The sequence below is a fragment of the Parus major genome, chromosome 5 (genome assembly GCF_001522545.3).
Source record: "Parus major isolate Abel chromosome 5, Parus_major1.1, whole genome shotgun sequence".
Classification (NCBI taxonomy): domain Eukaryota; kingdom Metazoa; phylum Chordata; class Aves; order Passeriformes; family Paridae; genus Parus; species Parus major.
In genome coordinates this window covers 46,219,260-46,242,662 of record NC_031774.1, presented here as the reverse complement: position 1 = coordinate 46,242,662, position 23,403 = coordinate 46,219,260, and the positions used below count along the sequence as shown (strand labels likewise).

The 23,403-nt window shown below is 38.8% G+C and overlaps 1 protein-coding gene across 2 annotated transcripts in view; it reads right to left on the bottom strand.

The window, feature by feature from the left end:
• Nucleotides 1–23,403, bottom strand: part of SLC24A4 (solute carrier family 24 member 4) — an 87,732-nt gene that overhangs the window by 22,986 nt on the left and 41,343 nt on the right. The window contains exons 3-11 of one of the 2 annotated variants that reach the window (XM_015631812.3): nucleotides 13,487–13,563; nucleotides 12,285–12,359; nucleotides 10,368–10,452; nucleotides 8,764–8,867; nucleotides 7,934–8,008; nucleotides 6,941–6,966; nucleotides 6,217–6,270; nucleotides 5,077–5,162; nucleotides 229–398 (exon numbers count right to left, since the gene is read on the bottom strand). In XM_015631812.3, the coding sequence (XP_015487298.1) occupies nucleotides 229–398; nucleotides 5,077–5,162; nucleotides 6,217–6,270; nucleotides 6,941–6,966; nucleotides 7,934–8,008; nucleotides 8,764–8,867; nucleotides 10,368–10,452; nucleotides 12,285–12,359; nucleotides 13,487–13,563 (752 nt within the window). Of the gene's footprint in view, nucleotides 1–228; nucleotides 399–5,019; nucleotides 5,163–6,216; nucleotides 6,271–6,940; nucleotides 6,967–7,933; nucleotides 8,009–8,763; nucleotides 8,868–10,367; nucleotides 10,453–12,284; nucleotides 12,360–13,486; nucleotides 13,564–23,403 lie in introns of both variants that reach the window. The other variant, XM_019007095.1, reaches the window with a different exon arrangement.

Sequence of the window (23,403 nt, the reverse complement as noted above, 5' to 3'; positions counted from 1 at the left end):
AGGGAGATAAGGTAGTCCCTCCTTTTTGACAGCCCTCCCATTAAAACAGGCAGCATCATCAGTTGGGAATCAATCTTCAAATCTGTTCTCATATACCTGCTTGAGAAAGACACAGCTCTATCCCAATGCAGGAACATGGGAGAATCTAAATTCCAGAATCACTATGAGCACAGCTCTTTGGTAACCCCTCTGCCTCATGGTCATTCTCTGTTTTCCTAATGAACATACCTCGTTAATGATGAGTCGGCTTGCCATCCGCATTCTGGTGCGTGGTCCGAATTTATTCGTAATCATAATCCGTAATCCGGCTTCAGGGAACCGGTACTTGGGAGGACTGGAGCAGATGATCTCATCCACCATCACAACACTGTTTTTGCCATACTGCTGTATCCCCTTCACTAATGATCACAATGGACAGAGTTAGCAGTGTAATTGACCTTACCATGCGTCCCATCCTCCAGAGTCAGGTCTCTTCAGGCTCAGGTGGGGGAAATATTAATCTGAATTTATGAGTTACTTTCCTTTAACATTTCTGCAGCCTGGTGAATCTCCTCATCAGTTGTGTGCTTTGTTTAGATCACATGCTGGAAAGGGATTTCACCCTACTAAGGTAGCCACCAAGCCACTGTCAGGTTAGTGGGAGCAGTTTTTCCCCAGCTGCTCATGATGTAGCACCAGTGTTCTTTGCTTATGTCCCACTAGAGCTTTGTACCCCTTCTCTAGAAGTGCTTGCACTGCGGCAGTGTAGACAGCACTCCTGAAACCTCTAAAGCTATTCCACTGGATTAAGGTGCTGCACATCCAGAAGGTCCTAATGTTGTGCTCACTCCTTCTGGAAATCTTCACTTTACCTTCACAGAGTATTTCCAGTATCTCTCACGTGAAAAGATTTGAAATGATGAGAAACAATTGTCAAGAACAAATCTATGCTATAAATAAGCCTTTGTTAATATAAAGGAACCCATACCAAGTGTAAGATTACAAAGTTAACAAAGTTCTACCATGTTAAGAGCCTGTAGAGATGAAATTTTATTTGGAATCAACACAAGTACAGGCAAGGACTTCAGAAGCTCACCAACAAACCAATATTCTCACAAATGCTACAGACTACACACAGCAAGCAGAGCAAGGCTCAGCAGACAGGAGACATACCCATGTGGTGTTAGAAAGCAGGGCAGAAAATACATACATGACTATAATAAATATTAATTGCTACATATAATAATAATAGATACAGAAAAACAAATTATTTGCTGCTCATTTTCTGCTTTGCTTAGCTTGGCCTCCCCCTCTCCCTCCCCTTTTGCATTGTTACTTACATTAGGAAGAGGAGGAGAATTTAGGAGGTAGAAGTGAAAGATAATTAGTGCGTGGTTCCAGTCAGGAAGCAAGGGAAATCTAAGAAAATATTCAACTCAAACAATGGAATTAAAAAGGGCCAGTTCTAAACATGCAGAAGGCTATATTGTTACTCTTTCACATTGATACAGTGTTGAAATATTTTTGTTTTTCAGGAAGACTGTATCCATGCATGCATCCAAGTCACATCATGCAATAAAGGCTTTGCTGTCTCAAGCATCTTCTAGCATATTTGCAGTTGAAGAAATACATCCTCCATAATGATTCAACAGGAAAAACCAGCAATCCTGTAAATCACCAGTAGACATCTGTAACTTTTACCCTTCAGCATCTGAGTGTCTTGCCCTGTTCCACTAAAATGGGTTCAGTGAGTATATGGGGTCACCTGAAGTGTCATAAATATAAGATCTCTGGTTTCACAAAGAATGTGCCCTACTCAAATAAACCACTCTGCACTCTTACTTGGAGCTTAACATCTCTAGTACAGAATAGAAGTACTAGTAATTTTACATTTGCTAAATGTAAAGGAGCAATTATCCTCCTCCATCGCAGCACCTAAACCAAATTAACCTCTCTGAATACTGTGGCTGATGATGCAAATAAGGAGCACATCCACTCCAGTGACCCGTGGAGTGTGGCAGCTTTTCTGTGAAGTAATACTCAGCCAGACAGGTTTCCTAGGAATCAGTCCTCACAGAATAGGAGTCAACCACATAAACATAACATTTGCTTCAGTTGAAGTGAAAGAAATGTTTGACAGCAATGCTGGTAAGGCAAAAAGACCAGATATTAACAGTCTTATCAGATTAACTGCTCCCAAGTGAGCTCCCCCAAAGAATTAACCAAAACACTTCATCTTACAGTGACATGAAAAATATGGAAGCACTGAAGTTACTTTGAAACTGTTTCTTAGAGCTCTAGGAAGACAGTGAGCAAACACTCAGCTTTGATTAAAGTACCATAATCAAAAACTCAGTGCTGATGTAGAATACCTCATTCTAAATAAAGATATAAGTAACTGCAGCTATTCTGACTTACTGCAGCACATTGCTCTTTACTATTTTCATGATTTTCAGTTTGACTCCCTGTGCCTGCAAAAATACGTATCTTACCCCATATAGTATGGACTCCACCTAAAAGTTGTTTTAAGAAATGTGAAAAGGAGAAAATAATTTTGCACTTCTAATTTGTGATAGTTCTTAAAAAAAAAATCTGAGAAAAGCTTTTCTTTTCAACAAACTTTCTGCTCCTCACCAAAGGTTCATCACCAACAGCCCTGTCAAAATCAACAGAAAGCTTCTTGATGCCTTTAGCTCTGAAACCTAGTCCCTCAGAAATTTACTTTTGTCCAAAATTTCTGGTTTCAGGCAGGGGTCAAACCATGCCACCTGGTGGAAATTCGGGTCAACATAATAAAAGTCAAGGGTAACACAAATCTGTACTTTGAAAATTGGAGTAGTATTCACAAAGTACATCTATTTTGCCTTTACCTGTGTTTGCAGAACTCACCCTTGAAATGAAATTTTTCTTATGGTGAAATCTGTCCTTTTTCTTTCTCAAACTTGAGTGATGAAAAGATTTTATATTGTACCACAGGAAGCACTTGAAAGTAATGAACCTTACAAGCATAAAAGAGCTTTACAGTGTGTCCTAAACCACTACACACTGTTACACCTTTTACCCGCACCCTGAGCAACACTATCCTTGCTAGAAACAAAGTTCCTCACCCAAAGCAACTGTTCCTTTATGGGAAGTAATTGGGCTCTCCTCCTGTGGAAAATCAGATTAAGGTCAAACCTACACCTTGGTGAAGCCAAGAGAGGTTTTCTGGTGGATCCTAGAAGCTGCTAACCAGTGGTTGAAAGCCAGTTCTCTCCTTGCTATTAGCAGTGCTCCTTTCTGAAAGCTGCTGCTGGGGAAAATGCAGTTCAGCTTGTGAAGCCAGCATGTGTCAACTAAGAGAGAGCCACTGATGGGTCATGGCATATTTTGAGAGAACAGGAGAGAAGCTAGAGGCAGCCATGTGACAGTTTTCTAGGACAGCATCTTGACACATAAAGCAGTTAGGCTAACACTGCCATCCTCCCCTCCCACTGCTCACTCCAAATCCTTAATCTCTTCTTTCTGTACCTTCTCACCCCAGCCACGTTTGCCTACAACAGTATCCACACTCCTGCTCTTTGAGCAATTGCCTCTCCAATGCAGTGTGTATTTGTGTAATGGGTGATGGGGAAGGCAAAGGGCATCTGACTGAAACTGCAGTATCAGGGCATCTTTGAGGGAAAATCAGAAAAGAAATCTGATGTGGACAGTTGCTGATGGAGCTTCCTTGCTTCTTTCTCCATGTTCTTCACCAAGCATTGAATAATTTCCTTGAAAAGGAAACAGGTGGACAGGCAAGCACTCACTGCTATTGCCTCTTTACCACAAGGGCTAGAGAGGAGAGCCTGCTGGGAGATGACCTCAGAACCCAAACTCCTAAAAAGTAAAAACCACTAATATCTGTGGTGTTCCATTGGATTACCCTTTTCCCATGTTTCCACCTGAGTACAGGAGGCATCTGTGGAACCTTGCATGGACACAAATCCACATCCAAGTCACAGACCTCACTGTATGAGAGACAATGCCGCCAAAAGTTCATTATAAAATGAGAGGTATTTCAAAGTCACCATCATTTAGTTATGCTACAAGCTCATATGAACAATAATTTTAAATGAGTATTGTCTAATCACCTTATCTAGGACCAGAGCAGCAGTGTGTTGTCACTGAATAAACCTGTAGCTACCTATATTTGCCCTTAAGAAATCCCAGCCTAAACACTAAAAGCAGAAAGAAGTGGGATTCTCTGAGTCTGCTCTAAGTTCCTGTTTGGCATTATTTGTTATTAAATGAGGATCTTTCCAATGCTACCAACATCATTGATGAGCTCAGCCTCCTAGACTGGGAGGTGTTTCTGAAGAACAGAGACCTCACTGGTTAAGAGCAGCCCAAGTACTCATTAAATCACATGACTTGTGCTTTGAAAGTGGAGTGATTTGGCTCTACAGAGAAAAGAGAGAATGGGAGAGAAGAGAAATAAGACAACGATGAAAACTGGCTTAGAAAACAAGCCAAAAATACTCAGGTATTTTTGCTTAATTTCAGTACCAGAAGCTGGATATCATCTTCTTTACTTTATGACAAAGACAGAAATAGCAAAGAACCTGCATTTTTTGATATTACATGTGTCTGCTGATGTATACAGACTACTTAGGCATCTGAAAACCAGTCTTCTGAGGATCTGAAGCCAACATGTAACCCCTCTTGCCCACTGATCTGCCCCATCCTTTCCTTCAACATCCACATCTCAGCTTCTCATTCCAAATTAATTTTTGAAGTGAAAATTGCCTTCTTCTTGGTAAAAAAAAGTATTTCTTTCACAATCTTGTAGCTCATCACTGAACAGGAGATAAAAAGGGAGTAAAATTGCCAATGTGCAAAGCAGCTTGTTTTCAGAATATTAAAAAAATATTTTTTTTTTAATGTGGCAATCTGACAGCTGAATAATCAAGTTAACCCTGCTTACAATTGAATAGTGACACTGTTTTGATCCCCATTAAAGAAACAGAAAGGATATCCTGTGAGCTACTCTTTTTCCAAGTCCTGTCTGCTCAGCCTTACCTTTCCATAGTAATGGAATGGATGGGTCATCACAACTAGAGGCGTAACATTTATTACCATCTTCCAGCTCATTGTTGACTGTGTCACCATTTCCAACATTCTTGCTTTTAAGGGTGAAGAAATTTTGCATCCTCATGTTGTACCTGAAAGGGCAAAGGAAAGGTCTAAAAAGGTTGGATTTTTTTGCATTTTCTTGGCAAACTTTTAAGCCATCTGAGAACAACTTATTCAGGCAAGCAGTAAAGCCTAGTTGCAAATTCTCTGACAACTAACAGGAAGTGAAGAGAAAGGACACTGCAACTCAATGACAAGCTGATGGGAAAGCAAGGACTGCACCTATCTCTCATACCTCAAACTGCAAAGAGGCACTAGAGAAGATTTACTGAAGGAAAGATGCTGGAACTGTGGATTTTGGAGCCAGGACATTCACTATACAGCAGTTTCTTTCCTTCTGCATCAGCTCACAATTCACCTCACTGTTTCTTCAGTACTGTGTTCCCTGTGGGAGGCTTTTGGGGCATTTCTGGAACTGCTGACCAAACCCTTCTAAAGACAGGATGTATCTATTTTAGCACTAGGGTGGTATCTAAGAGGACTGGCAATGAACTCTGCTAAGACTCGATGTAGGAGAAAAGGGAGTTCCAACAGGGTGATTTGTGAGGGGAAGGCACCAAGGGATGTAAGTCTAAGCAACTTGCAATAGAAGGGTGGACTCAGACACTTGCAGTAACAGTCAGCCCTCTGACTCTCCTGTCAGAGGCAGTGACACAACAGAAGATGATGTGAGTAAACAACCTGGTATGAGAGAGTCTGAAGATAAATACATGCTTAGCACTCTGTCTAATGTTCCTTGACCTTGTTCTCCAGGGAATACAAAGTATGTGTAAAAGCTGACATGATGTGTGTTTACAATCCAGGGTACCCTGCAACTTTTCATATGCCTTTGTATAAATGACATTTTTCTCAACTTTTTCTGAAAGCTACTTTACCTCTGTGCACTAGGAAAAGGATACATTGAAGTATTTGTTGCTGATTGATCACAAACCCAGAATTAAAGTGGTTAAGCACAGAACCCAACAGAAATTACATAGAATCATGACTGGCTGTACTGCCCTCAGGCAGGAAAGCCGAGGACAAAACAAGACCGAAAGAATGATGGTCAGTTAGCATCCAAAGGTTACAGTAAGAAGTACTTACTTCATGATAAGTATGTAGAATGAATACATAATGATGAGTACAAGGCTTTCCCACCTCAAAAAGACAGAAAGAAGTGTTAGAAGACCATTCAAGCAGCTGTACTCTTTACAACTTTTATGTAGGGGTGTGCCTTAAGCATCTGGTACAAGTCACATTTGCGCACACAGGACTCACATCATTAAGAATAGATGGTGTCTCAGCAGAATGAGAGGGGAAGCAGACTCTCAAGTTTCAATAAACATGCAAATAAAATGCAGTGCATGTATTTCAGCAGTGTGCCATGCAGATTGAAACCACAGCTACTCTCTGAGGATTGCAACACCAAAGCCTTTCATCATTTCACTGCTGAAGCACAGGCAAGGCACTCTGAGAGCACTGTTAGAAGGTGCCTATGATCTACTAGGATTTACACTGGAGTGGCCTTTGGAACACCTGGCATCCCCATAAATGTTAACAAAGCAGAAGAAGTTTGGTTTCTCTCTCTGCACATGGGAATCTTCAGGCCTTACACAGAGTCTGTTTCCTGATTCTCACATTTTCTTTTAGTTTTCTGTGACCATCACAAAAACTAAACCTAAACAAAAAACAAAAAACACATTTCCTATGTGTTCAATCCAGCTCATACTCCCAGTGTGTAGAATGAAAGGAAATTACACTACAGCTGTATTTACTGATGAGCCTCATGGCAAATACAGGACTGCATGGAATTATTTACAGAACTTACCATTCTATTTTCTCATCATATATGAACTAGAAGGAAAAAAAGGAAATATAAATTGACCATTTCTCTAATCTATCTCAAAAAACAACCAAATTTCTTCAGCAAGTATCAGCCATATCTAGACAGACCTACTCAAGTTTTGACCCTTTCTAACAAGAACTTCCACTGTGTGGATTGTGCCCCTCACAAAACACAAACCTTGTGAACAAGGCCTGTTTCAAGTACTGTAAAGGGAAACAGTGCAAGCATGTGAGAGACAGATACACACTCATGTACCCACATGCTATGCTGTGCAAATGAGAGCAAAGTCATTTATTCCAAAAAAAACTTGATTCTTTAGTGCTTCTAACAGCTGGACTAGTTTTAGCAGAACAGGCAGCCACTTCTCCTCTTGGGTCAAGTGGTTACACACATTTTGCTGCACCCTGTGTAACTGCTGTTACTGAATACACAGCTAGTGATCCTCTTGTATTACAAGATACAGACTGAGTGGATTCTTCCCAGCCTTGCCACCAGAAACATTTAATGTGTACATTCAGGAGCTACTACACTGCTCTAGATGAACAAAGTGGTATCTGATCTGTGCTCTACATGGAAAAACTTACCCAAATCTGAAATAAAATTACTTTGTAGAAGCAAGAAACAGCCACCTTTCTCTATTTAAAAATAAATGTGTAGCTCAAAATTTTTCACCTCCACAACAAAAAGTCTCTTAAGTCTGAGGAGACTGCTCTGCATAACAGTATCCCACTGCAGAACTTACAAACCCTAGGTACAAAATGAATGGACACTGATGGACACGGTGGGCACATATTCCATGGGGCTGTATGAAATTTTCATATTTATACAACATTGTGGAGCTCAGCCCTCACTTCCAGATGCCACTAGAACTAGCTAGGAAAATAATCATTTGCCAGCATGTATCAATACACTAATTTTTCGGTCCTCCAAAAATTCAAGCAATGAAACATAGTAACTGGTAAGAGAACTACTTACAACAATAAGTATGATCACAGATATTGTGTAGTATACAGAATCCCGGAACACGGCCCACTGGGTGAGACAAACCACCTGAAAAATACCACACCTTCAGCTAACAAAAATATGGGATTTCAAAAATACACAAAAAGGCCACTACCTTAAAATAACTTAAAATAAATATTTAATAAAATAAAAATAGGTGTGTGAGCAGAGTAATTATTATTATAATTAGAAACAATTCTGAAACCAAATGCAGTTTTATGCCACCATGAAGAAGTATCAGTCTCAGACAATGGATCTATAATAAGCATCAGTAATAAAAATCATATTGAAACTTCTATTATTGAAATACATTTCTTACTAACGATACTTGATTTGGTCATAATTTCAATTGTAAAGTACAATTCATTGTACTGCAGCAAATCAACTGTTCCTCATCCCTTTTATTTTGTGGATACATTTGACTTAATACCTAAAAGAATATGATAAACTGTTTAACCATCTATTGAGTAAATGGAGAATCTCATGCTTGTGTCCCAGATTCTTTGACTGTACCAGGAAGGATCAGCAGATGCCACTGATCAGTTGACTGTAAACACAGTACTGTATGAAGAGGAACCAGTCTCCTCTGTATGCTACATGTTTAGAGTACTGACACTACAGGTGAACATTTTGGAAACATTTGCTATTTGTAAAGCATTTGTAAAGTCTTCCAATCCTTGAGGTTTTTTACAATGCCATTTTTGTCTGTGATTTTGCCTTTTTTCTTCTTTTTTTAATATATGCTCATGGAAACATCTAAATTGTAAGCAATTGAACAATGTAAAGACAAGTATCTTACTAACCTGTCCTGCAAACAGTCCACAGACACCAACAATGCAGAGGATGTTGAAAACTGCTGAACCAACAATGGTCCCAACTCCTACATCTCCATGAGTGATAAATACACCTGCAGAGGGAGCAAAACATACATAACTACTTCTGCCATTTAATTTCAGGTCACTCAGAACATGTACTACTTGAAAAGTAGAGACTGTTTCAAAGATTAACCAAAACATGTTTCATAATTAAGGGCCCCTCCTCCGTGTGATAATTTGTGCTTTTAGTCTAACTAGCAGCTCCCCAGCTGTGACTTAAAACCTTTACAGATGTACTTTTAGTAAATGATTTCTCAGCTAGTTAGTTCAACAGTAAGTTCTCTGGTTCACAGCTTAGTTTTTAGCTGTGCAATAGTCCATTCATACGAGCATAAAACATCTCCAGTCACATCAGAAGCACAGAATTTGAAGCACAGAAATCCTTCTCCAAGGTGAGCAACCAGATAACTTGATAAAGATACTTGATTGCTAAAGAGAGCCTAAAGGCTTACACTCACTGCTTTTCAAGAAGTTGAATGTGAAGTTATTGTGCATTCCTTTGGACAGTATTTCCCTAAAGTTTGTAAAAATGTCAGTTGGGATAGAGCCTACAAGGGCTTCTCTAAAGATTTATCAAATTTAGGCCATCGAGCTGCTAGAAAGCTACAACTTAGTTGCCATTACTGAAATTTGGTTGGACAAATGCCACAGCTGGAGTGCTGCTGCCAAGGGCTGCTGTAGAGGGACAGCTGAGGGCAGAGCAGCGGGGTGGCTGCCTCTGAGGAAAGGCTGAGCGAGCTGTGCTCATTCAGCCTGGAGAGGAGAAGGCTCTGAGGAGATGTTACAGCCTTTCAACACTTAAAGAGATCTTACAGGAAAGAGGAGGACAAACTTTTTAGGGCCCCTAGGACAAGGAGTTATGTTTTTAAACCAAAAGAGAATAGATTCATACTAGATAAAAGGAATAAATCTTTTAAAATGGGTGGTGAGACGCTGGCACAAAGATGGCCCCACCATTGGAAACATTCAGGGTTAGATTGGATGGAACTCTTAGCAACCTGATCCAGTTGGAAATGTCACTGCTCTAGATGAACTAAATGTCCTTTAGAGATCTCTTCCTCTAGGTGGGGTTTCAGGAGAGCATGGTAGAGGGGCAGAATCACCACCCTCAAGCTGCTGGTCACACTGCTTTTGGTACAGCCCAGGACACAGTCGGTTTTCCGGGCTGCAAGTGCACACTGGCTGCACAGTGACAGATCATGAGGAACTTCTCATCATCCAACGCCCCCAAGTCTTTCTCCTCAGGGCTGCTCTTAATCTATTTCCAAATATATCAAATTACTTCTCAAGGGACTTCAATAAATCTCTTCTTTTGCATCCTGTGTTCAGAATCAGACATTCCTCTCCATGTTTTGAGAGAAGACTCACAGTTTCATGAGATATTTTGAGTAGTTAATTATACCATGAACCACAGACTACCTGACAGCTGCAATTGCTGATTATTAATTGTCAGAAAAATGGGTTCCTGTGCTTGATCTACTGCTGATTCTTTAACAGCAGATCTCAAAAAAGCTTGTGTGTGGGCTCCATACCTATAACAGATGCAAACAGTTCTGGGGTGGAGCTCCCTGCTGCCATGAATGTGGCTCCAGCAACATCTTCACTCAAATGTAGTTTCTAGAAGAAAACAATCAGTAATTTCAGTACTGCTACTGTAATTACATTGTGGAGTTCTACAGTTATATATGTAAATGGAGCTGATTAAAGAAAAGTATCTCTGCAGATTTAAAAGGATGGTAAACATCTCAAATTGTTTTCATTAATTTACTTTTGTAACTCTAAACACAGTCATTCAATTCCCCAACTCTTAAGGCTTCTAAAATTTAAAAATGAAAATCAGTAACAGAAAAATGTAACCTTTGTGAATAAATCCTACAAACAGCAGGCTTGATTCTGGCTTCACTTTTCAACTGTGTTAATCAAAAAGTGAGTCCACTGACACAGATAGAATTAGTCCACTTAGACACAGGGAGGGCTGTGTATGGTAGAGAGATCTATTTTTATGATGGTGTCTCTTAAGCTCTAATAGGATATAGATAACTTAGAGTTCTCAGACCAGCATGAACACGTGCAGGTCCACAAGTGGGCTGCATCAATTTAGCAGTATGAAGATCTTTCCCCTGAAATACAAACATGTTTTTATGGAGGCGTTTTTTCCTTTTTGAGAGTCTCTAGGCTCACCTTTAGTACATTATTTTTCTTTCAAGAATAGAAAAGTAAATAGTGACAAAAGGAGAAGTAAAAAAATCCTCTATTTTTCAAGCAATTTGCCTGACAACATCTTAAGCTGATAAGAATGGCATCCTACACATCTTGACAAAACATAAACACTAATATGATCTATTACCATTCATACTGCTACAGGAGCTCAAACCTAAGTGTGCTATCTGAACTCTTGGTAGCTGTTTAAATGTTCAGAACATAAGATGTACAGGTTTTATCAAGGATCAATAACCAGTAATTGGTACAACCAACCCGTGTAACTTAAATAAGTTTCTAAGGTACATGCTGAATACAGGACATCTGGAAAGGGAAAGAAAAGATCCCAACTGAGTATTTGACTACTACTGATCACCCCCCCTATTATTCTATTTGTTCTTCAACTGATAAGTGTAAGCTTACAGCTCTGAGTAACACCAACAGGTATTTAGTACATTTAGCACCAGGAAAACAGACTTTTAACCTAGCTACAAAAAAAAAACCCCAGGAGTTTTTCAGAAAATGGTCGCTCTTGTTTAAAAGAAAAGGAGATGAGATTTTCATTTTGCCTTTAAAAAGGAGTTAAAATCTACATTTGTATAATGTATTCATATTGTTTACCAAAATCATATTCAATACAACATTTACATGCCATGTATAAATTCAACTCTGTCACAATCAACTCAATTAGAATCCCAACACATAATTTTGCAAAGTCTTCTCAAAAATTATGTAAAGGCATTATGTTACTTTTTTCTTTTGCATATAAAATATGTATTCTGATTCCATATCCAAGGTACATACTTTTCTCACACATTTTCTCTTTTTCGCACTTTATGCTAGGGCCACATTTACTTCCCTTCTCCTTGCTGACATGGTGGTAGATGTGCAATAAGATTTTTATAGCCACCATATTAATTTCTGTAACTATGATATCTTTCCACAAGATACAAGGAGTAAAATAATAAACACAACTCATCCATAACCCATACCTCACCTACGTACATGCTTCAGGTATTTAAGAGTGGGCTTTACCATATGATCTCATTAAATCTTTGGGGTTTTTTCTGCTTGAGTGTGACCAGAGAAACAAGTGTGCCCAGACCACTGATTCATTTTTTGAGGGAAGGTCAAATCATTTGAAAAGGGTCAAAGCCAAAAAGACAGGAAAGAACTCTGAACAATGATGATACAAAATTTTTGATTCTCTAAATAAATTTCTAAAAGAGTAATAAAGTTTGTTAACATACCTCACAAATTTTCTCTAAGGATGGAACGAAGAAGTCATCACATACTATGGCCAAAGCATAAAACATATAAAGAGCCTGGAAAGAAAATAAATCAGGGAATACTTCAAATTTGTCTGTACATGAAAAGAGGAAAGAAGGCAATTTTTTTACCTTTATTCAAACTAGCAGAAATATGTAGCTTCAATTTTTATTCCATTCCAAATAAAAATCTCCCTGTTGATAAAGTTATGACATAAAACCAGATTTTTGAATGCAAGATCTCATTTAGAACATTTGTCAGACCCTAAAATATGAAAGGTACCACACTTTGACAGGATGCCACAACAGATTTCATATAATGAAAAGCAACAGGTAAAGCTACAAAGTTATGTAGGCATCTTCTATATTTTTAAGTAATTATCAGACCAATTAATTAAATAGAAAGTAAAAGTGGACCCTGGCCATGGATCACTGAACCAAAACACTTAGGAATGATCCTGGTTCCCTGCATCCATGATTCTCCCACTGTCTTAGGCAGCTTTTTGTGCTGTGCCCAGGCAGTGGACTTAATCCTGCTGTTGTCCATCAAACACGACTTCATTATACTTCACTGTCTCTGAGCTGGGAATCAAAAACTGGAGCCTGCAGGCCTCACTTGCTTTGCTTTTAATACAATAGGAAATAAAACTCCACATGATATTTTCTGTATTTCTTCAGGGCTGGTTTGGGGTTTTTTTAAATTATAATTGCATCTATTACACAGAAGCACAAAAGAAGAGACTCAGGAAACTTCCACATCATGCTTGGTGTCATCAATTAAGGAATCCTAAACTCTGTCTGTAAAACATGAAATATACGTCATGTGATCCATTCTGCCAGGATTTTATTTCCAAGAGGGTGAATGAATAGGTGCTGCAAATTCAGACTTGCATCATTTTCCTAAATCATGGAGCCATAGAATCACTTAGGTTGGAAAAGACCCTTAAGATCATCAAGTTCAAGTGTTAATCCAACAGTACCAAGTCCACAACTATACCATGTCCCCAAGGTGTGACCTTTTAAGAAATTGTACTCATATGGACGCATTAGAAATACTCAAAGTATTAAAAACTTGATATATACAGAACTCTACTTAGTAAGGTCACTATGATGATTAATCTTATTAAAAAATAAAAATTGAGTAAAAGGAAAACAAAAATGAAACACAGTAGAGAAAAACTTACAGCAATGATATGAAGCAGAATTCCTCCTTGCTGACGTTCTTTATTTGTAAATATATCTTCAGGAAACTCATTAATGGCTGAAAGAAAAACATACATTTTCAAAAAAAATGTACAGCATGTAGAAACGGAAGAATGAAAAATAAGGAAGCATCTGTAGAAACATATGACCAAACATAAGTGCCTCTTCTGATATATTACATTACAGCTTGCCACTTCAGAATTTCTTTAGTGCCATGTAGTTTTGAGACACTGTATAATCAGAGTTGACACTCTTACAGGAACACAGTACAGGATAATTCACAAACTATCGGTCAAGATGCAGCAATCAGCAATGCTTTAATCTATTTTATATGTTTTATAAACATTTTAAGATGTCAACAGAAACCTATATGCATGTAACAGCCAAACAGGTTCCTTGTAGTAATACACTGCTAAATATAATAATATAGGAGTATCTAGTATAATAAAATATGAAGTATTATTCCCCTTCCATGAGAGTGGAATACTTTTCTGGAATAATACTGAAAAACTATCAGCTTTAAGAACTTCTTGTCAGTTACATTAGCTGACAAAAGCAAATTTTTTCCAGAGCAGCTATTCCCTACCACATTAAATAATGTATAGTAAAAAATTAGTAAGCACACAAAGCATGTGTTTTTTAATAAATTCTGCCTATTAAAAACTAATATTATCTGAAGTGATTAGTAACTAGAAAAGCATAAAGGAAACTTCTCCTGTCAGAGAAAAGACCCAGATCTACAGCTGCTGGCATCTTACACAGTATGGTTGTTCTTACATCACTGGTTACAATGCCATGCCCACATGGATATATTCAGGACACACATGCTGCTTTTCTCATTGCAAGCCCCATTTTTCCCTCTGTCTCCTCCATTCAAGCTGTGGCTGTGAGAATACACATAGGACAGCAAAGAACAGAGCCTTGGCCCGAGTCTCCAGCAATGATAACAGGACCCTGCACACGAGGCAGATCTTTTCACACAACTGGATGCAAAGAGGTGCAGCTCCCATCACAGGTGTTTGTGCCAGAAGTGCCATCCCCTTACTGCCACTATATGGCACAAAGAATCTATCCTTGTCTCCTAACCTGGCAAACTGGATGTGTTATCTGGGAAGCTACCTGGTACTCTCATTCAGATGTCTGTATAATATTCACAGTACAATGTTAAAAATGGTTAAGTTAGTACAAACTGAAGTTTTAAGAAGCATGAATAAAAATCACCATTTTTTTAATCTTTCTAAGGGGATTTTACTTATCTGAAGTTATTACCAAATAGGAAATCAGAAGTCCTGAGGACATCAAAGGTAAGAGCCAGAAAATAATAACAAGTGTAGGCATGTAGTCACAAAACAAAAGCAAAGCAGCTTCACTACAAACTGTCCTGTTTCACTGACAGTGATAACAGTATATTCTGGTGATAAAAGCATTAGTAATAAATAACTACTTGTAATAAATACCTGCCTGTCTCACAGAGATAATATTACATGAATTAACACAAAGACAGCTTTTCTCAAAGATAATGCTCCTCTCCACAAAGAACTCATAGGGTGCAGTTTTTCTCACAATGAGTCAATTCAAAATCTTCTTTAAAAGTCAGGGAAATTAAACGAAACTCTGGAGCTTGGTAGGCAAGATTTCTTCCTTAATGAAACAGCCACCTACCTGTGGGTTCCAAGGTATGGTATGGAGTTTTACTGTATAAACATTTGCTGTCTTTACAGCTTTATTATCCAAATAATCATAAGCTTGGTCTAATGATCATCTTAAATTCTATATACCTTATCTACATGTTCTGTTCTTTATTTACAAGCTGTATTGTGGCTTTATTTTTCTTACCTACTACTGTGATAATCTGGTTACTCAGGAAAAAGCTGTTTGGATTCCCTTGGGTCCTATTTTAGGCCTGGGAATTCAACAACACTTAACTGAAGGGGGCAGTGGCATTCCCTCATCTGTATAAACTGACGGAGGGAATACGACATTGTCAGAGTTTGGGAGAGCAGTCTGCCCTCGTGGTACAATCTGATGTGTGTGCACAGCAAGGCACTGCTCTGCTTCACACAGAGATATTTTCTCATATATGAGAGATGCAGTTATCTGGCTGCCTGAGTGGGAGCTAAATCTCCTTGGTTTCTACCAAGAAGAGACAGAACAGATGGGAGAAGGAGATGAAATGAAGAGCAGTACATCTAATGGGGCTAACCTTTGCCAAAAAAAGGGAGGGGAACATACACCCATCATCATAATACCAGATAGAAATACAGAAATATTTATCCTGCTGGTACTGTTGCAAACTCATGGGTCCTGCAGCTCATCTTATCCAGAACAGATCTCAGGAGGAAGGGAGGGCACCAGGAAAGCCAAGTCTATATTGAAATTGCCATCATTCTGTAGCTTGTTCCCTCTCTCCAATCATAAAATGAGTGGGGAAACAAAAGCACCTTATCCAGTTATGACTTAGAGGGGACACCACCACCTTTTTCTCTGAGTCACGGACATAAAAAAAAATTCTTGATTAATGCATGACAGAAAGGATGATTCACCTTTGATAAAAAGCTCTGGCTGAGCCGTCTGTGGCTAAAGAGCTATACAAGGCGTGCAAAGAGCATGCCTCAGACGAGAATACAAGAGCAGCTGCACAGCATAAGCTGCCTGCACGGCTCTGGAGCTAAGAGCTGGCATGAAGCAGCTGGGGCAACCCCGGCATGCTGGTGACACCTGCCCTGACGTAGGCTGATAGCGGATTAATGCTGGGTACCGTGAGAGCATTGTTCCCACATGCCCTACCCATACTCTGATGGGCAGCCTGCCAATGAAGTTAAGTTTCAGAATCCCCTTAGCCTGACAACCATTTCAACAACCACGTGGATCTGTGGTTTTATAACCTGCCTTGACATGTGATTTCTTCACCTTATTAGCAGTTGATTTACTCACAACAAATATGCCAAGTCTTAACACCTGCTAAGCATTCAAGCCTGCTACAACTAACATTTTTCCTCATGGGGAAAATGGATCTGGAGATTTTTGAAGGCTGTGTGCAATCAGCTCTGCCTGTGCAGGAAGGGGGTTAGGCACATGGCGTACACAAAAGCTCACTGCCCCTTTTACTGCCTACTTCTTGCTCCTCTGTCCCTTCAGGACCTATTACAGCTACAGATTGCAATGCCTACCCCTTCACCCTGGCACTCAGGGACTGCTGATCATCAGACTCACCCAGAACAGATGTGTAAGGGGATGAAGGATGGACAAAAGACAAAGTGACTTTGTCTAGTCATAGACATGACTTTGTCATAGAGGACTACTTCCTCTTTTACCCCTTCAATAATCATACCCACAAGCCAGCTTGAATATTTAAAGTTTGTGGAATTTGTATAAGCACTGCAAACAGCTTTAGGCACCTCTGCATTTAAGTGTATTTCTACTTGTGTGCAATTCCCTTCTCACATTCCAGATCCTCATCCTCCCCAGGCTTGATGTTACGTGCATACACATGTAGTTATGCCTCACTGACAGTGAACAAACTCATCACTGTGTGCAGAAATGAGCTTCTTTGTACCTGTCAAGCCATGCATCATTACCTGGTGCCAGCAGCAAAATGTCAACAGTTTGTGCAACAGGAGCTGAACTTCCATCAGATTTCATGGTACTGCAAATTGTGCTAATTTATAGTTCTGTACTGATCTGCTGCAAGATTTGATTGAAAGCCAGAAAACCCTCACTCCTTCCAACAACTTCTCCCTGAATGCAAGAGTCCTGTATCAGCTGAGTTGCAATGAATAGGATAAGTAAGTCTTCAAACTACTCTTCCTTTTAAAACATTTTAGCCCATACTGCTCTTCAAAATCAGTGCACTGGGAAGATTTTTACTTGAAGATGGTTAGCAACTTTGAAAGCATCCTCCCATATTCTCTTTACCATGAATGTCAAAAGGGTCAGTCCCCTGTCATGTTTCACCTCTTACTTCAGGTGCTGAAGTGGTCCAGTCTCAGAAGGACAGTGGTGACCTCATGCAGGCACTCTCAGGGAATGACATAACACATCACACAGCTGATCCTCTTGCACAACCTGTGCACTGTAAATATTGTGATGGTAATTGTGTTCTTGAAAATAGAATAGCTTTTGCTCATAGGAAAGTATTGATTTTAGTTATGTAATGCAGTAGTAATACCAGAAACAAAGTCAAGCCCCAAGATCTTACCATCACAGTGAAACTAGCTTACTCAAATACAAAATGTCATATGAAAGCCCTCCTTTTTAATAATACCTCCTAAATTAGATGTAATGAATTTGAATAGTCATTAGAAAAATCATAAATGTGACATAGTATATTAAAGATATTGTTTTTTCACAAGCTAACAGACCCTTAACTCTAAATTGTCAATGAAGAAAAAACAGTACACTCAGCAAGCAAATTTAAACATGAAAGCTGGTAACATATAAATCTTAAAAGGACCAAAGAAGAAATGAAGAACAGTCCTCTGATCATGTTGGATGCCCTCTGTAAAAAGTAGGAATTATCAAGCTCCCATTCCCTACTACTGAAAACTACTGCTTCCAGTTTTCTGTAGTTGGATGACTTGTGGATTTTCCCTCATGCTCAGTTCAGCTTCTGCTGGTTACTAACCTAGGCAGCAGTCTAACAGTAAATCAGAAATGGGTTATTCAAAGAAATACACATATTTATTTGAAAAATTCTGCAAGGACGCTTCTGTAGGGATAACTCTTTAGTAAACTTGTCTCATAGATTATACTATCTGAGCAACAATAAGGCAACAATAACAACAATCCAAACGGAAAGCAATGAAATTATTTGAAACACCACCCAACTACTTCAAGAGGCATTTGTGCATCCATGTAAAACTGTGTGATGCCAAAGATCAAACTTTCTATTTGCAGACAAAGTACCATCTGGCAGGAGGCACACTAAGCATCCTCCTCCATACCCCTCACCTCATGAACAGTAGAATTATGAGCAAATTTTATCTCTCTGGTATATTAATTCAATTTACATTGCTCAGCCAGAAGAGGATTCCCAACTGCATTACATGTGCAATGGAAAAGTGGCAGCTTATGAAGGAAATAAACTCAACTCTAAATCATTAAATCCATTTCACATATGGCTGTAAAGAGTGGCATTATTTATGAAATAGCTTGAAAATTTTCTTTCCATCATTATGAAAATATCTATACAAAACTTGATTGGCTACAATGAAAAGTAGAATTAAGATCTTATTAAATCCTAGACTTAAACATTGAGTTTCTTTTCTCTTTCATAAAAAACTATTTTCACTCTTTTAAGTCAACGTCAAACAATGAAAAAACAGATTAAGAATTATCTATCAAACAAAAATTTAAAAGGCATGATGAAATCCCAGTTCCTGATCTAAGGACTCAGTGATGACACAAGAATACACAGGTACTGCAACATGAGGATGCATCTTCAAACCAGAGAGCAGCATTTCATGTAGTAACCTTTGTGTTACTGGTTTTAATGTCCTCAAAATAACTCTAAAATGTTCACAAAGTTTGGAATCATGTTTTGTTCGGTTTTTTCTCCCTGGCCTCCAGACCATTCACACAATTTCTGAACTCTTCTAGCATCTTCTCTTATTAGGACACTAGTTTTCCACAAAGCCTGTGTGTAGTCTTCAAAATGCCTCCTAGGGACACCAACCCTTTTATTCTACACATCAGATTCCTAAACCAGGGTATTAAAATAATTTTCACCTTCTCCTCTTTTTTACTTACTGACTCATACTGCCTCGGCTCTGTTTACACTACTCTGAGCCAAGGCTGGCAAAGCAGTTCAAACACTGCTAGGGTCCAGCCCTGGTGCAGCTTTTCCAGATATGGCATGGCATTTCCAGGCTCTGGGGAAATAATTCTGGTTCTCAGGACTGAATAAACACAATGGAATAATGTGAACTGTTTAAATTGTACCACCTCTTGACTGTTTTATGAATTAACTACAGACATCAGTTACCAGCAAATAATTGTGTCTTCTACATGGAATTTGCCTCTAGTTTCCCATTCTGAGCTTCATACATTTGACATTCTCTATCCACCTTTATCTAATTTTTTGCTTCCTCAAAGTCTGTAGTTTCTATGATCTACAGCATCTTGTTTCAGTTGAAGGAGAGAGCTCTCTGGCTGTGCTGGGTTTTGGACTCAGTTTGACTGTGTCCTTTTTAGATACAGATAAAAAGTGCTGTCCCTGGCAAGATCACTACCTTTTGGGAAAAGGATAATGACTGGATTAACAGTCACTACTGTGACTCACATAAAAAGGACAGTTATTAAAATTTCAGGCAACTTTTCATCCCTACAGAAAAGAATCATTTCTTAGCTTTTTCACAGGCAAGTCTTCCAGCTGTAAACAAGCTGGAGAATCAAATATCACACTATGAGCTTTTGGTACCCTCAGCTCAAGCTCAATGAGGTCCTGTTTTGATTTTTTTTGGTTTTTTTACTCCCACTCAGACTGAAAAATCTCTTCCAGTACTAAAGGATGGAAATTATTTATGCTAATTTTTCAGTCTAATCACTTATAAACTCCATTTATTCACCTCACAATAACACCAAGAAGAGGCTGCTTTGTCTGACATGTCAATAGCATCTTCAAGGTGATTTCACTGCAGGCCTATTCATGAACAGTATTGCCAGGGGAAAAATGACAATCTGATTTCTGTAACAATGGGCTTTGAAATCAACCAGATAAGTTGCAGCACTTCACTAAAAAGATTAGGAAAAGTGTAACATAATTTTAAGACACTGTGGACCAGTGACCTCCTTTGAGATGACCCACTCTATTTGGCACAAAAGGACACTTTTGCACATATTGAGCATTAACTCCCCAGGTTTTTTACTGAGTATGCACTGGAGCTGCTGTATTATGTGCAATGAATAGCTTGACAATCCAAGCAGACCACTATCTCCTTGGTTCCCAAAATTACTCTGCAGGCAGTCTACAAGGAAAAACCACCACAGAAGCTGCCCTTGGCAGATTTTCCCCCACTATAGAATTTCATAGCAGGAAGAAAATCTTCCTTGTGCTGCTTGAATATGCAAGCAAGAAGGATCAGTTAAGTGAGTTTGGTCCAAGGTAGAAATATTTTTCTGAACATCTGAAGACCTCATTTGGCACAGGGGTGCATTATTAGTCCATTCCCACATTATTCCATTGATGCCACATGAACAATAGAATCAAAACTGCCCTTCAGAAAGTAAAAGCTGGCTACCATGGCAGAGCTAGTAAGAAAGACAATTACATTTAAGAACAGATATAAATGAAGTGACTGGAAAAAATGTCTTTCCTTATAAAATATCACTGATCCTGTTTCATGAACATTTCTGCTTGCAAAACAACCACAAAAGTACGGTTATGTACAACCAAGTTCCTTCTCCCCACCCTCCTTCAGAATTCACCCAATTCAATAAAATTGGGTGATTACTACCTCCTTATATATGTTGAAGACAGACCTCAAATAACACAGAATATGAGGCTATTACCTGCCTCAGTAGAAGTGTCAACCACATTCAAATGGCAAAATGACTGGAAAAATTGACCTGATCCAAGCCAGACCACAGATGAAGTTTGAACTGCTGGTGGCCAGAAAAGCCACCAGGTGACTTGAAAACTGAACAGATCACATGTAGAAAACACTGAGAAGAAAGAATTAACCAACCACAAGAGCTGCCACAGCAGTTACCACTCAGAACAGAAGTGCACTTTAAATAAAACTATGCCATTGTGCCTTCAGTACAGTTAATGCATAATAATAAGCTTTTGAATCCCTTCTACTTCAGTAAAAACTTCAGCATGGCTCATTTAAAAGCAGCTGTATTGGCACACACCATTCTTTCCCCCCAAATGCATAGAAAAAGAAAGGAAATTTAATACTTAAAATATACCACATCTAAGCAGGGATTTTAACCATCTAGGAAAATTGTGGTATTCTTCAAGTTGAAATAGCACAAAAACTTTACATGGCTAAGATTCTATCACGCTAAGATTAAGTTACACAAATTGCTTTCCTAGAATCTAGCATGAGATAGCAGAGCAACAGCAGACTTTAAGTCAGGCTTACTAAGGCATGGGTATTGCTTAAACTTTTCTTACCTAGAAGCTTCTTTTTCTAGATATAGAAGGAAAATTATAGAAGGCAGCTGTAAAAAGATCTACTCAAACATTTAATCCACCCCTGCCAATTTAGGTTTGTTTCTAACAGTGAGTTCTCCTGTACGTTGTCCAAAAAAACTCCTTCAACCAAGAGGGAACAGGTAAAATTCAAAGGTGCTGCAATAAGGCAGAGGCCTTAAGGCCTCTTTGGTGACCTTACTGGGGCCAGAATATCCAAAAGAGTTCAGTACAAGCAAACCAACGCTTTCATGGAACTCAGACACCCTACCCAGCCCTTAAAAATATCAGGCTCTTGATGCTACAAGCTGTGATCTGTTGGTTAATCCTTCAAATTTTGCTTTAATCTTGGAAGGAAGTTGAATTTTGAAAAGTTATTTCAAGCTGCAACACCTGAGCTCTAAAAAAAACCTCTTAACAGTGTTAGAGACCTCTGGATGAAGTCAGGCTTTGAAGTCAAGCATTCAGTGTAATTTTTGGTTCCTTGTACCCCTTAGTGCTTTGAAAGACTCATTTTCATACGGAAATCAGAAGCACAACAATTTTCCGTGTGAGCCACACTTAAGTGGTATAGCCAAGTCTCATTACTTCTTTGTAAAACACAATTTGGTTTTTTACTTTTTCTGAAACCACGGTCCTGAAACCATGCAATTATGTAAGAACATCAGCTTTCACTTAAAAACATCTGCTTCTAGCCTTTGTGTTTATTGGAGGGGATAAGCACAAAAACCTAAAATATTTACAAAACCCAGAAGACAAACAAAAAAATAGACTGCAGACTTGTTGTTTATCTTTTAAACAAACATCACAACTTTGTGGGGCCAGGTTTACACTTCTTGGGCACACTGGATTACTAGCATCACTTGTCATTTCATATGCTTTAGCTCAAAGTCACAAATACATGAATGTTCCAGCATGTAGTTTCTGCTCAGTAATAAAAAATGACATCAACATGTTTCTTATGCCGGAGATGAACAATCTACTTCACCTTTTCCACATAAGTAATCTCATCCAAGGCAACTAAGATTCAACCCTCCAGCTCCTATGTCATGATTCGTTTGCTGCATAAATAACTTTTCAAATGGCAGATTCCTCCCCACACAACATCCCTTGGAGCATTTTCTCATCAGTCTAGAAACTCAGTTAAGAAGCTGTGAACAGTACTGCAGTACTTCCAGAACAATCTCTTTTAAGTTCTAGCCTCTACTATGTACTTCAATGTCCTCACATTTGATATGAAATCTAGTAAGTAAAAACCAGCTTCTTTGAACATCTGGAGACTTTTACACACTAGTAGCCTATTAAGCAACACCAGAGATTTGGGGGAGAGGAACTGATTTATCTCCCAAATGCATAGTAATTATTCCAGAATAAAAGTGATGTTGATGTAGAATAGAGGCAAACAGCAGGAGAGTCCACTGCTGGAAAGCAGTAAGATAAACATGACAATAATTCCACAACCTGAAATTACAGTCTTTCTCATGCTGTCTTCAATTACACTCAATGCTATTCCATGGCTATTTAGTATCTGTAAATAAGTGTTGCAATGAAGCTCATACCAGTTCACAGAAAGGAGGAGAGACAACTCAACTTAGAGGAATGCTACACGAAGCGGAATACAAGGCCAAAAGCCACTGAAGTGAAATGAGAAAAAGGAAGGAAATGGGGGGGAAAAAAAGGTACATCAATTTAGTAATGTCACAGTCCAATCATGAAAGATCTGTACAGGGTTTTTTATAGACCTTAGAAGTTAAGCATGGA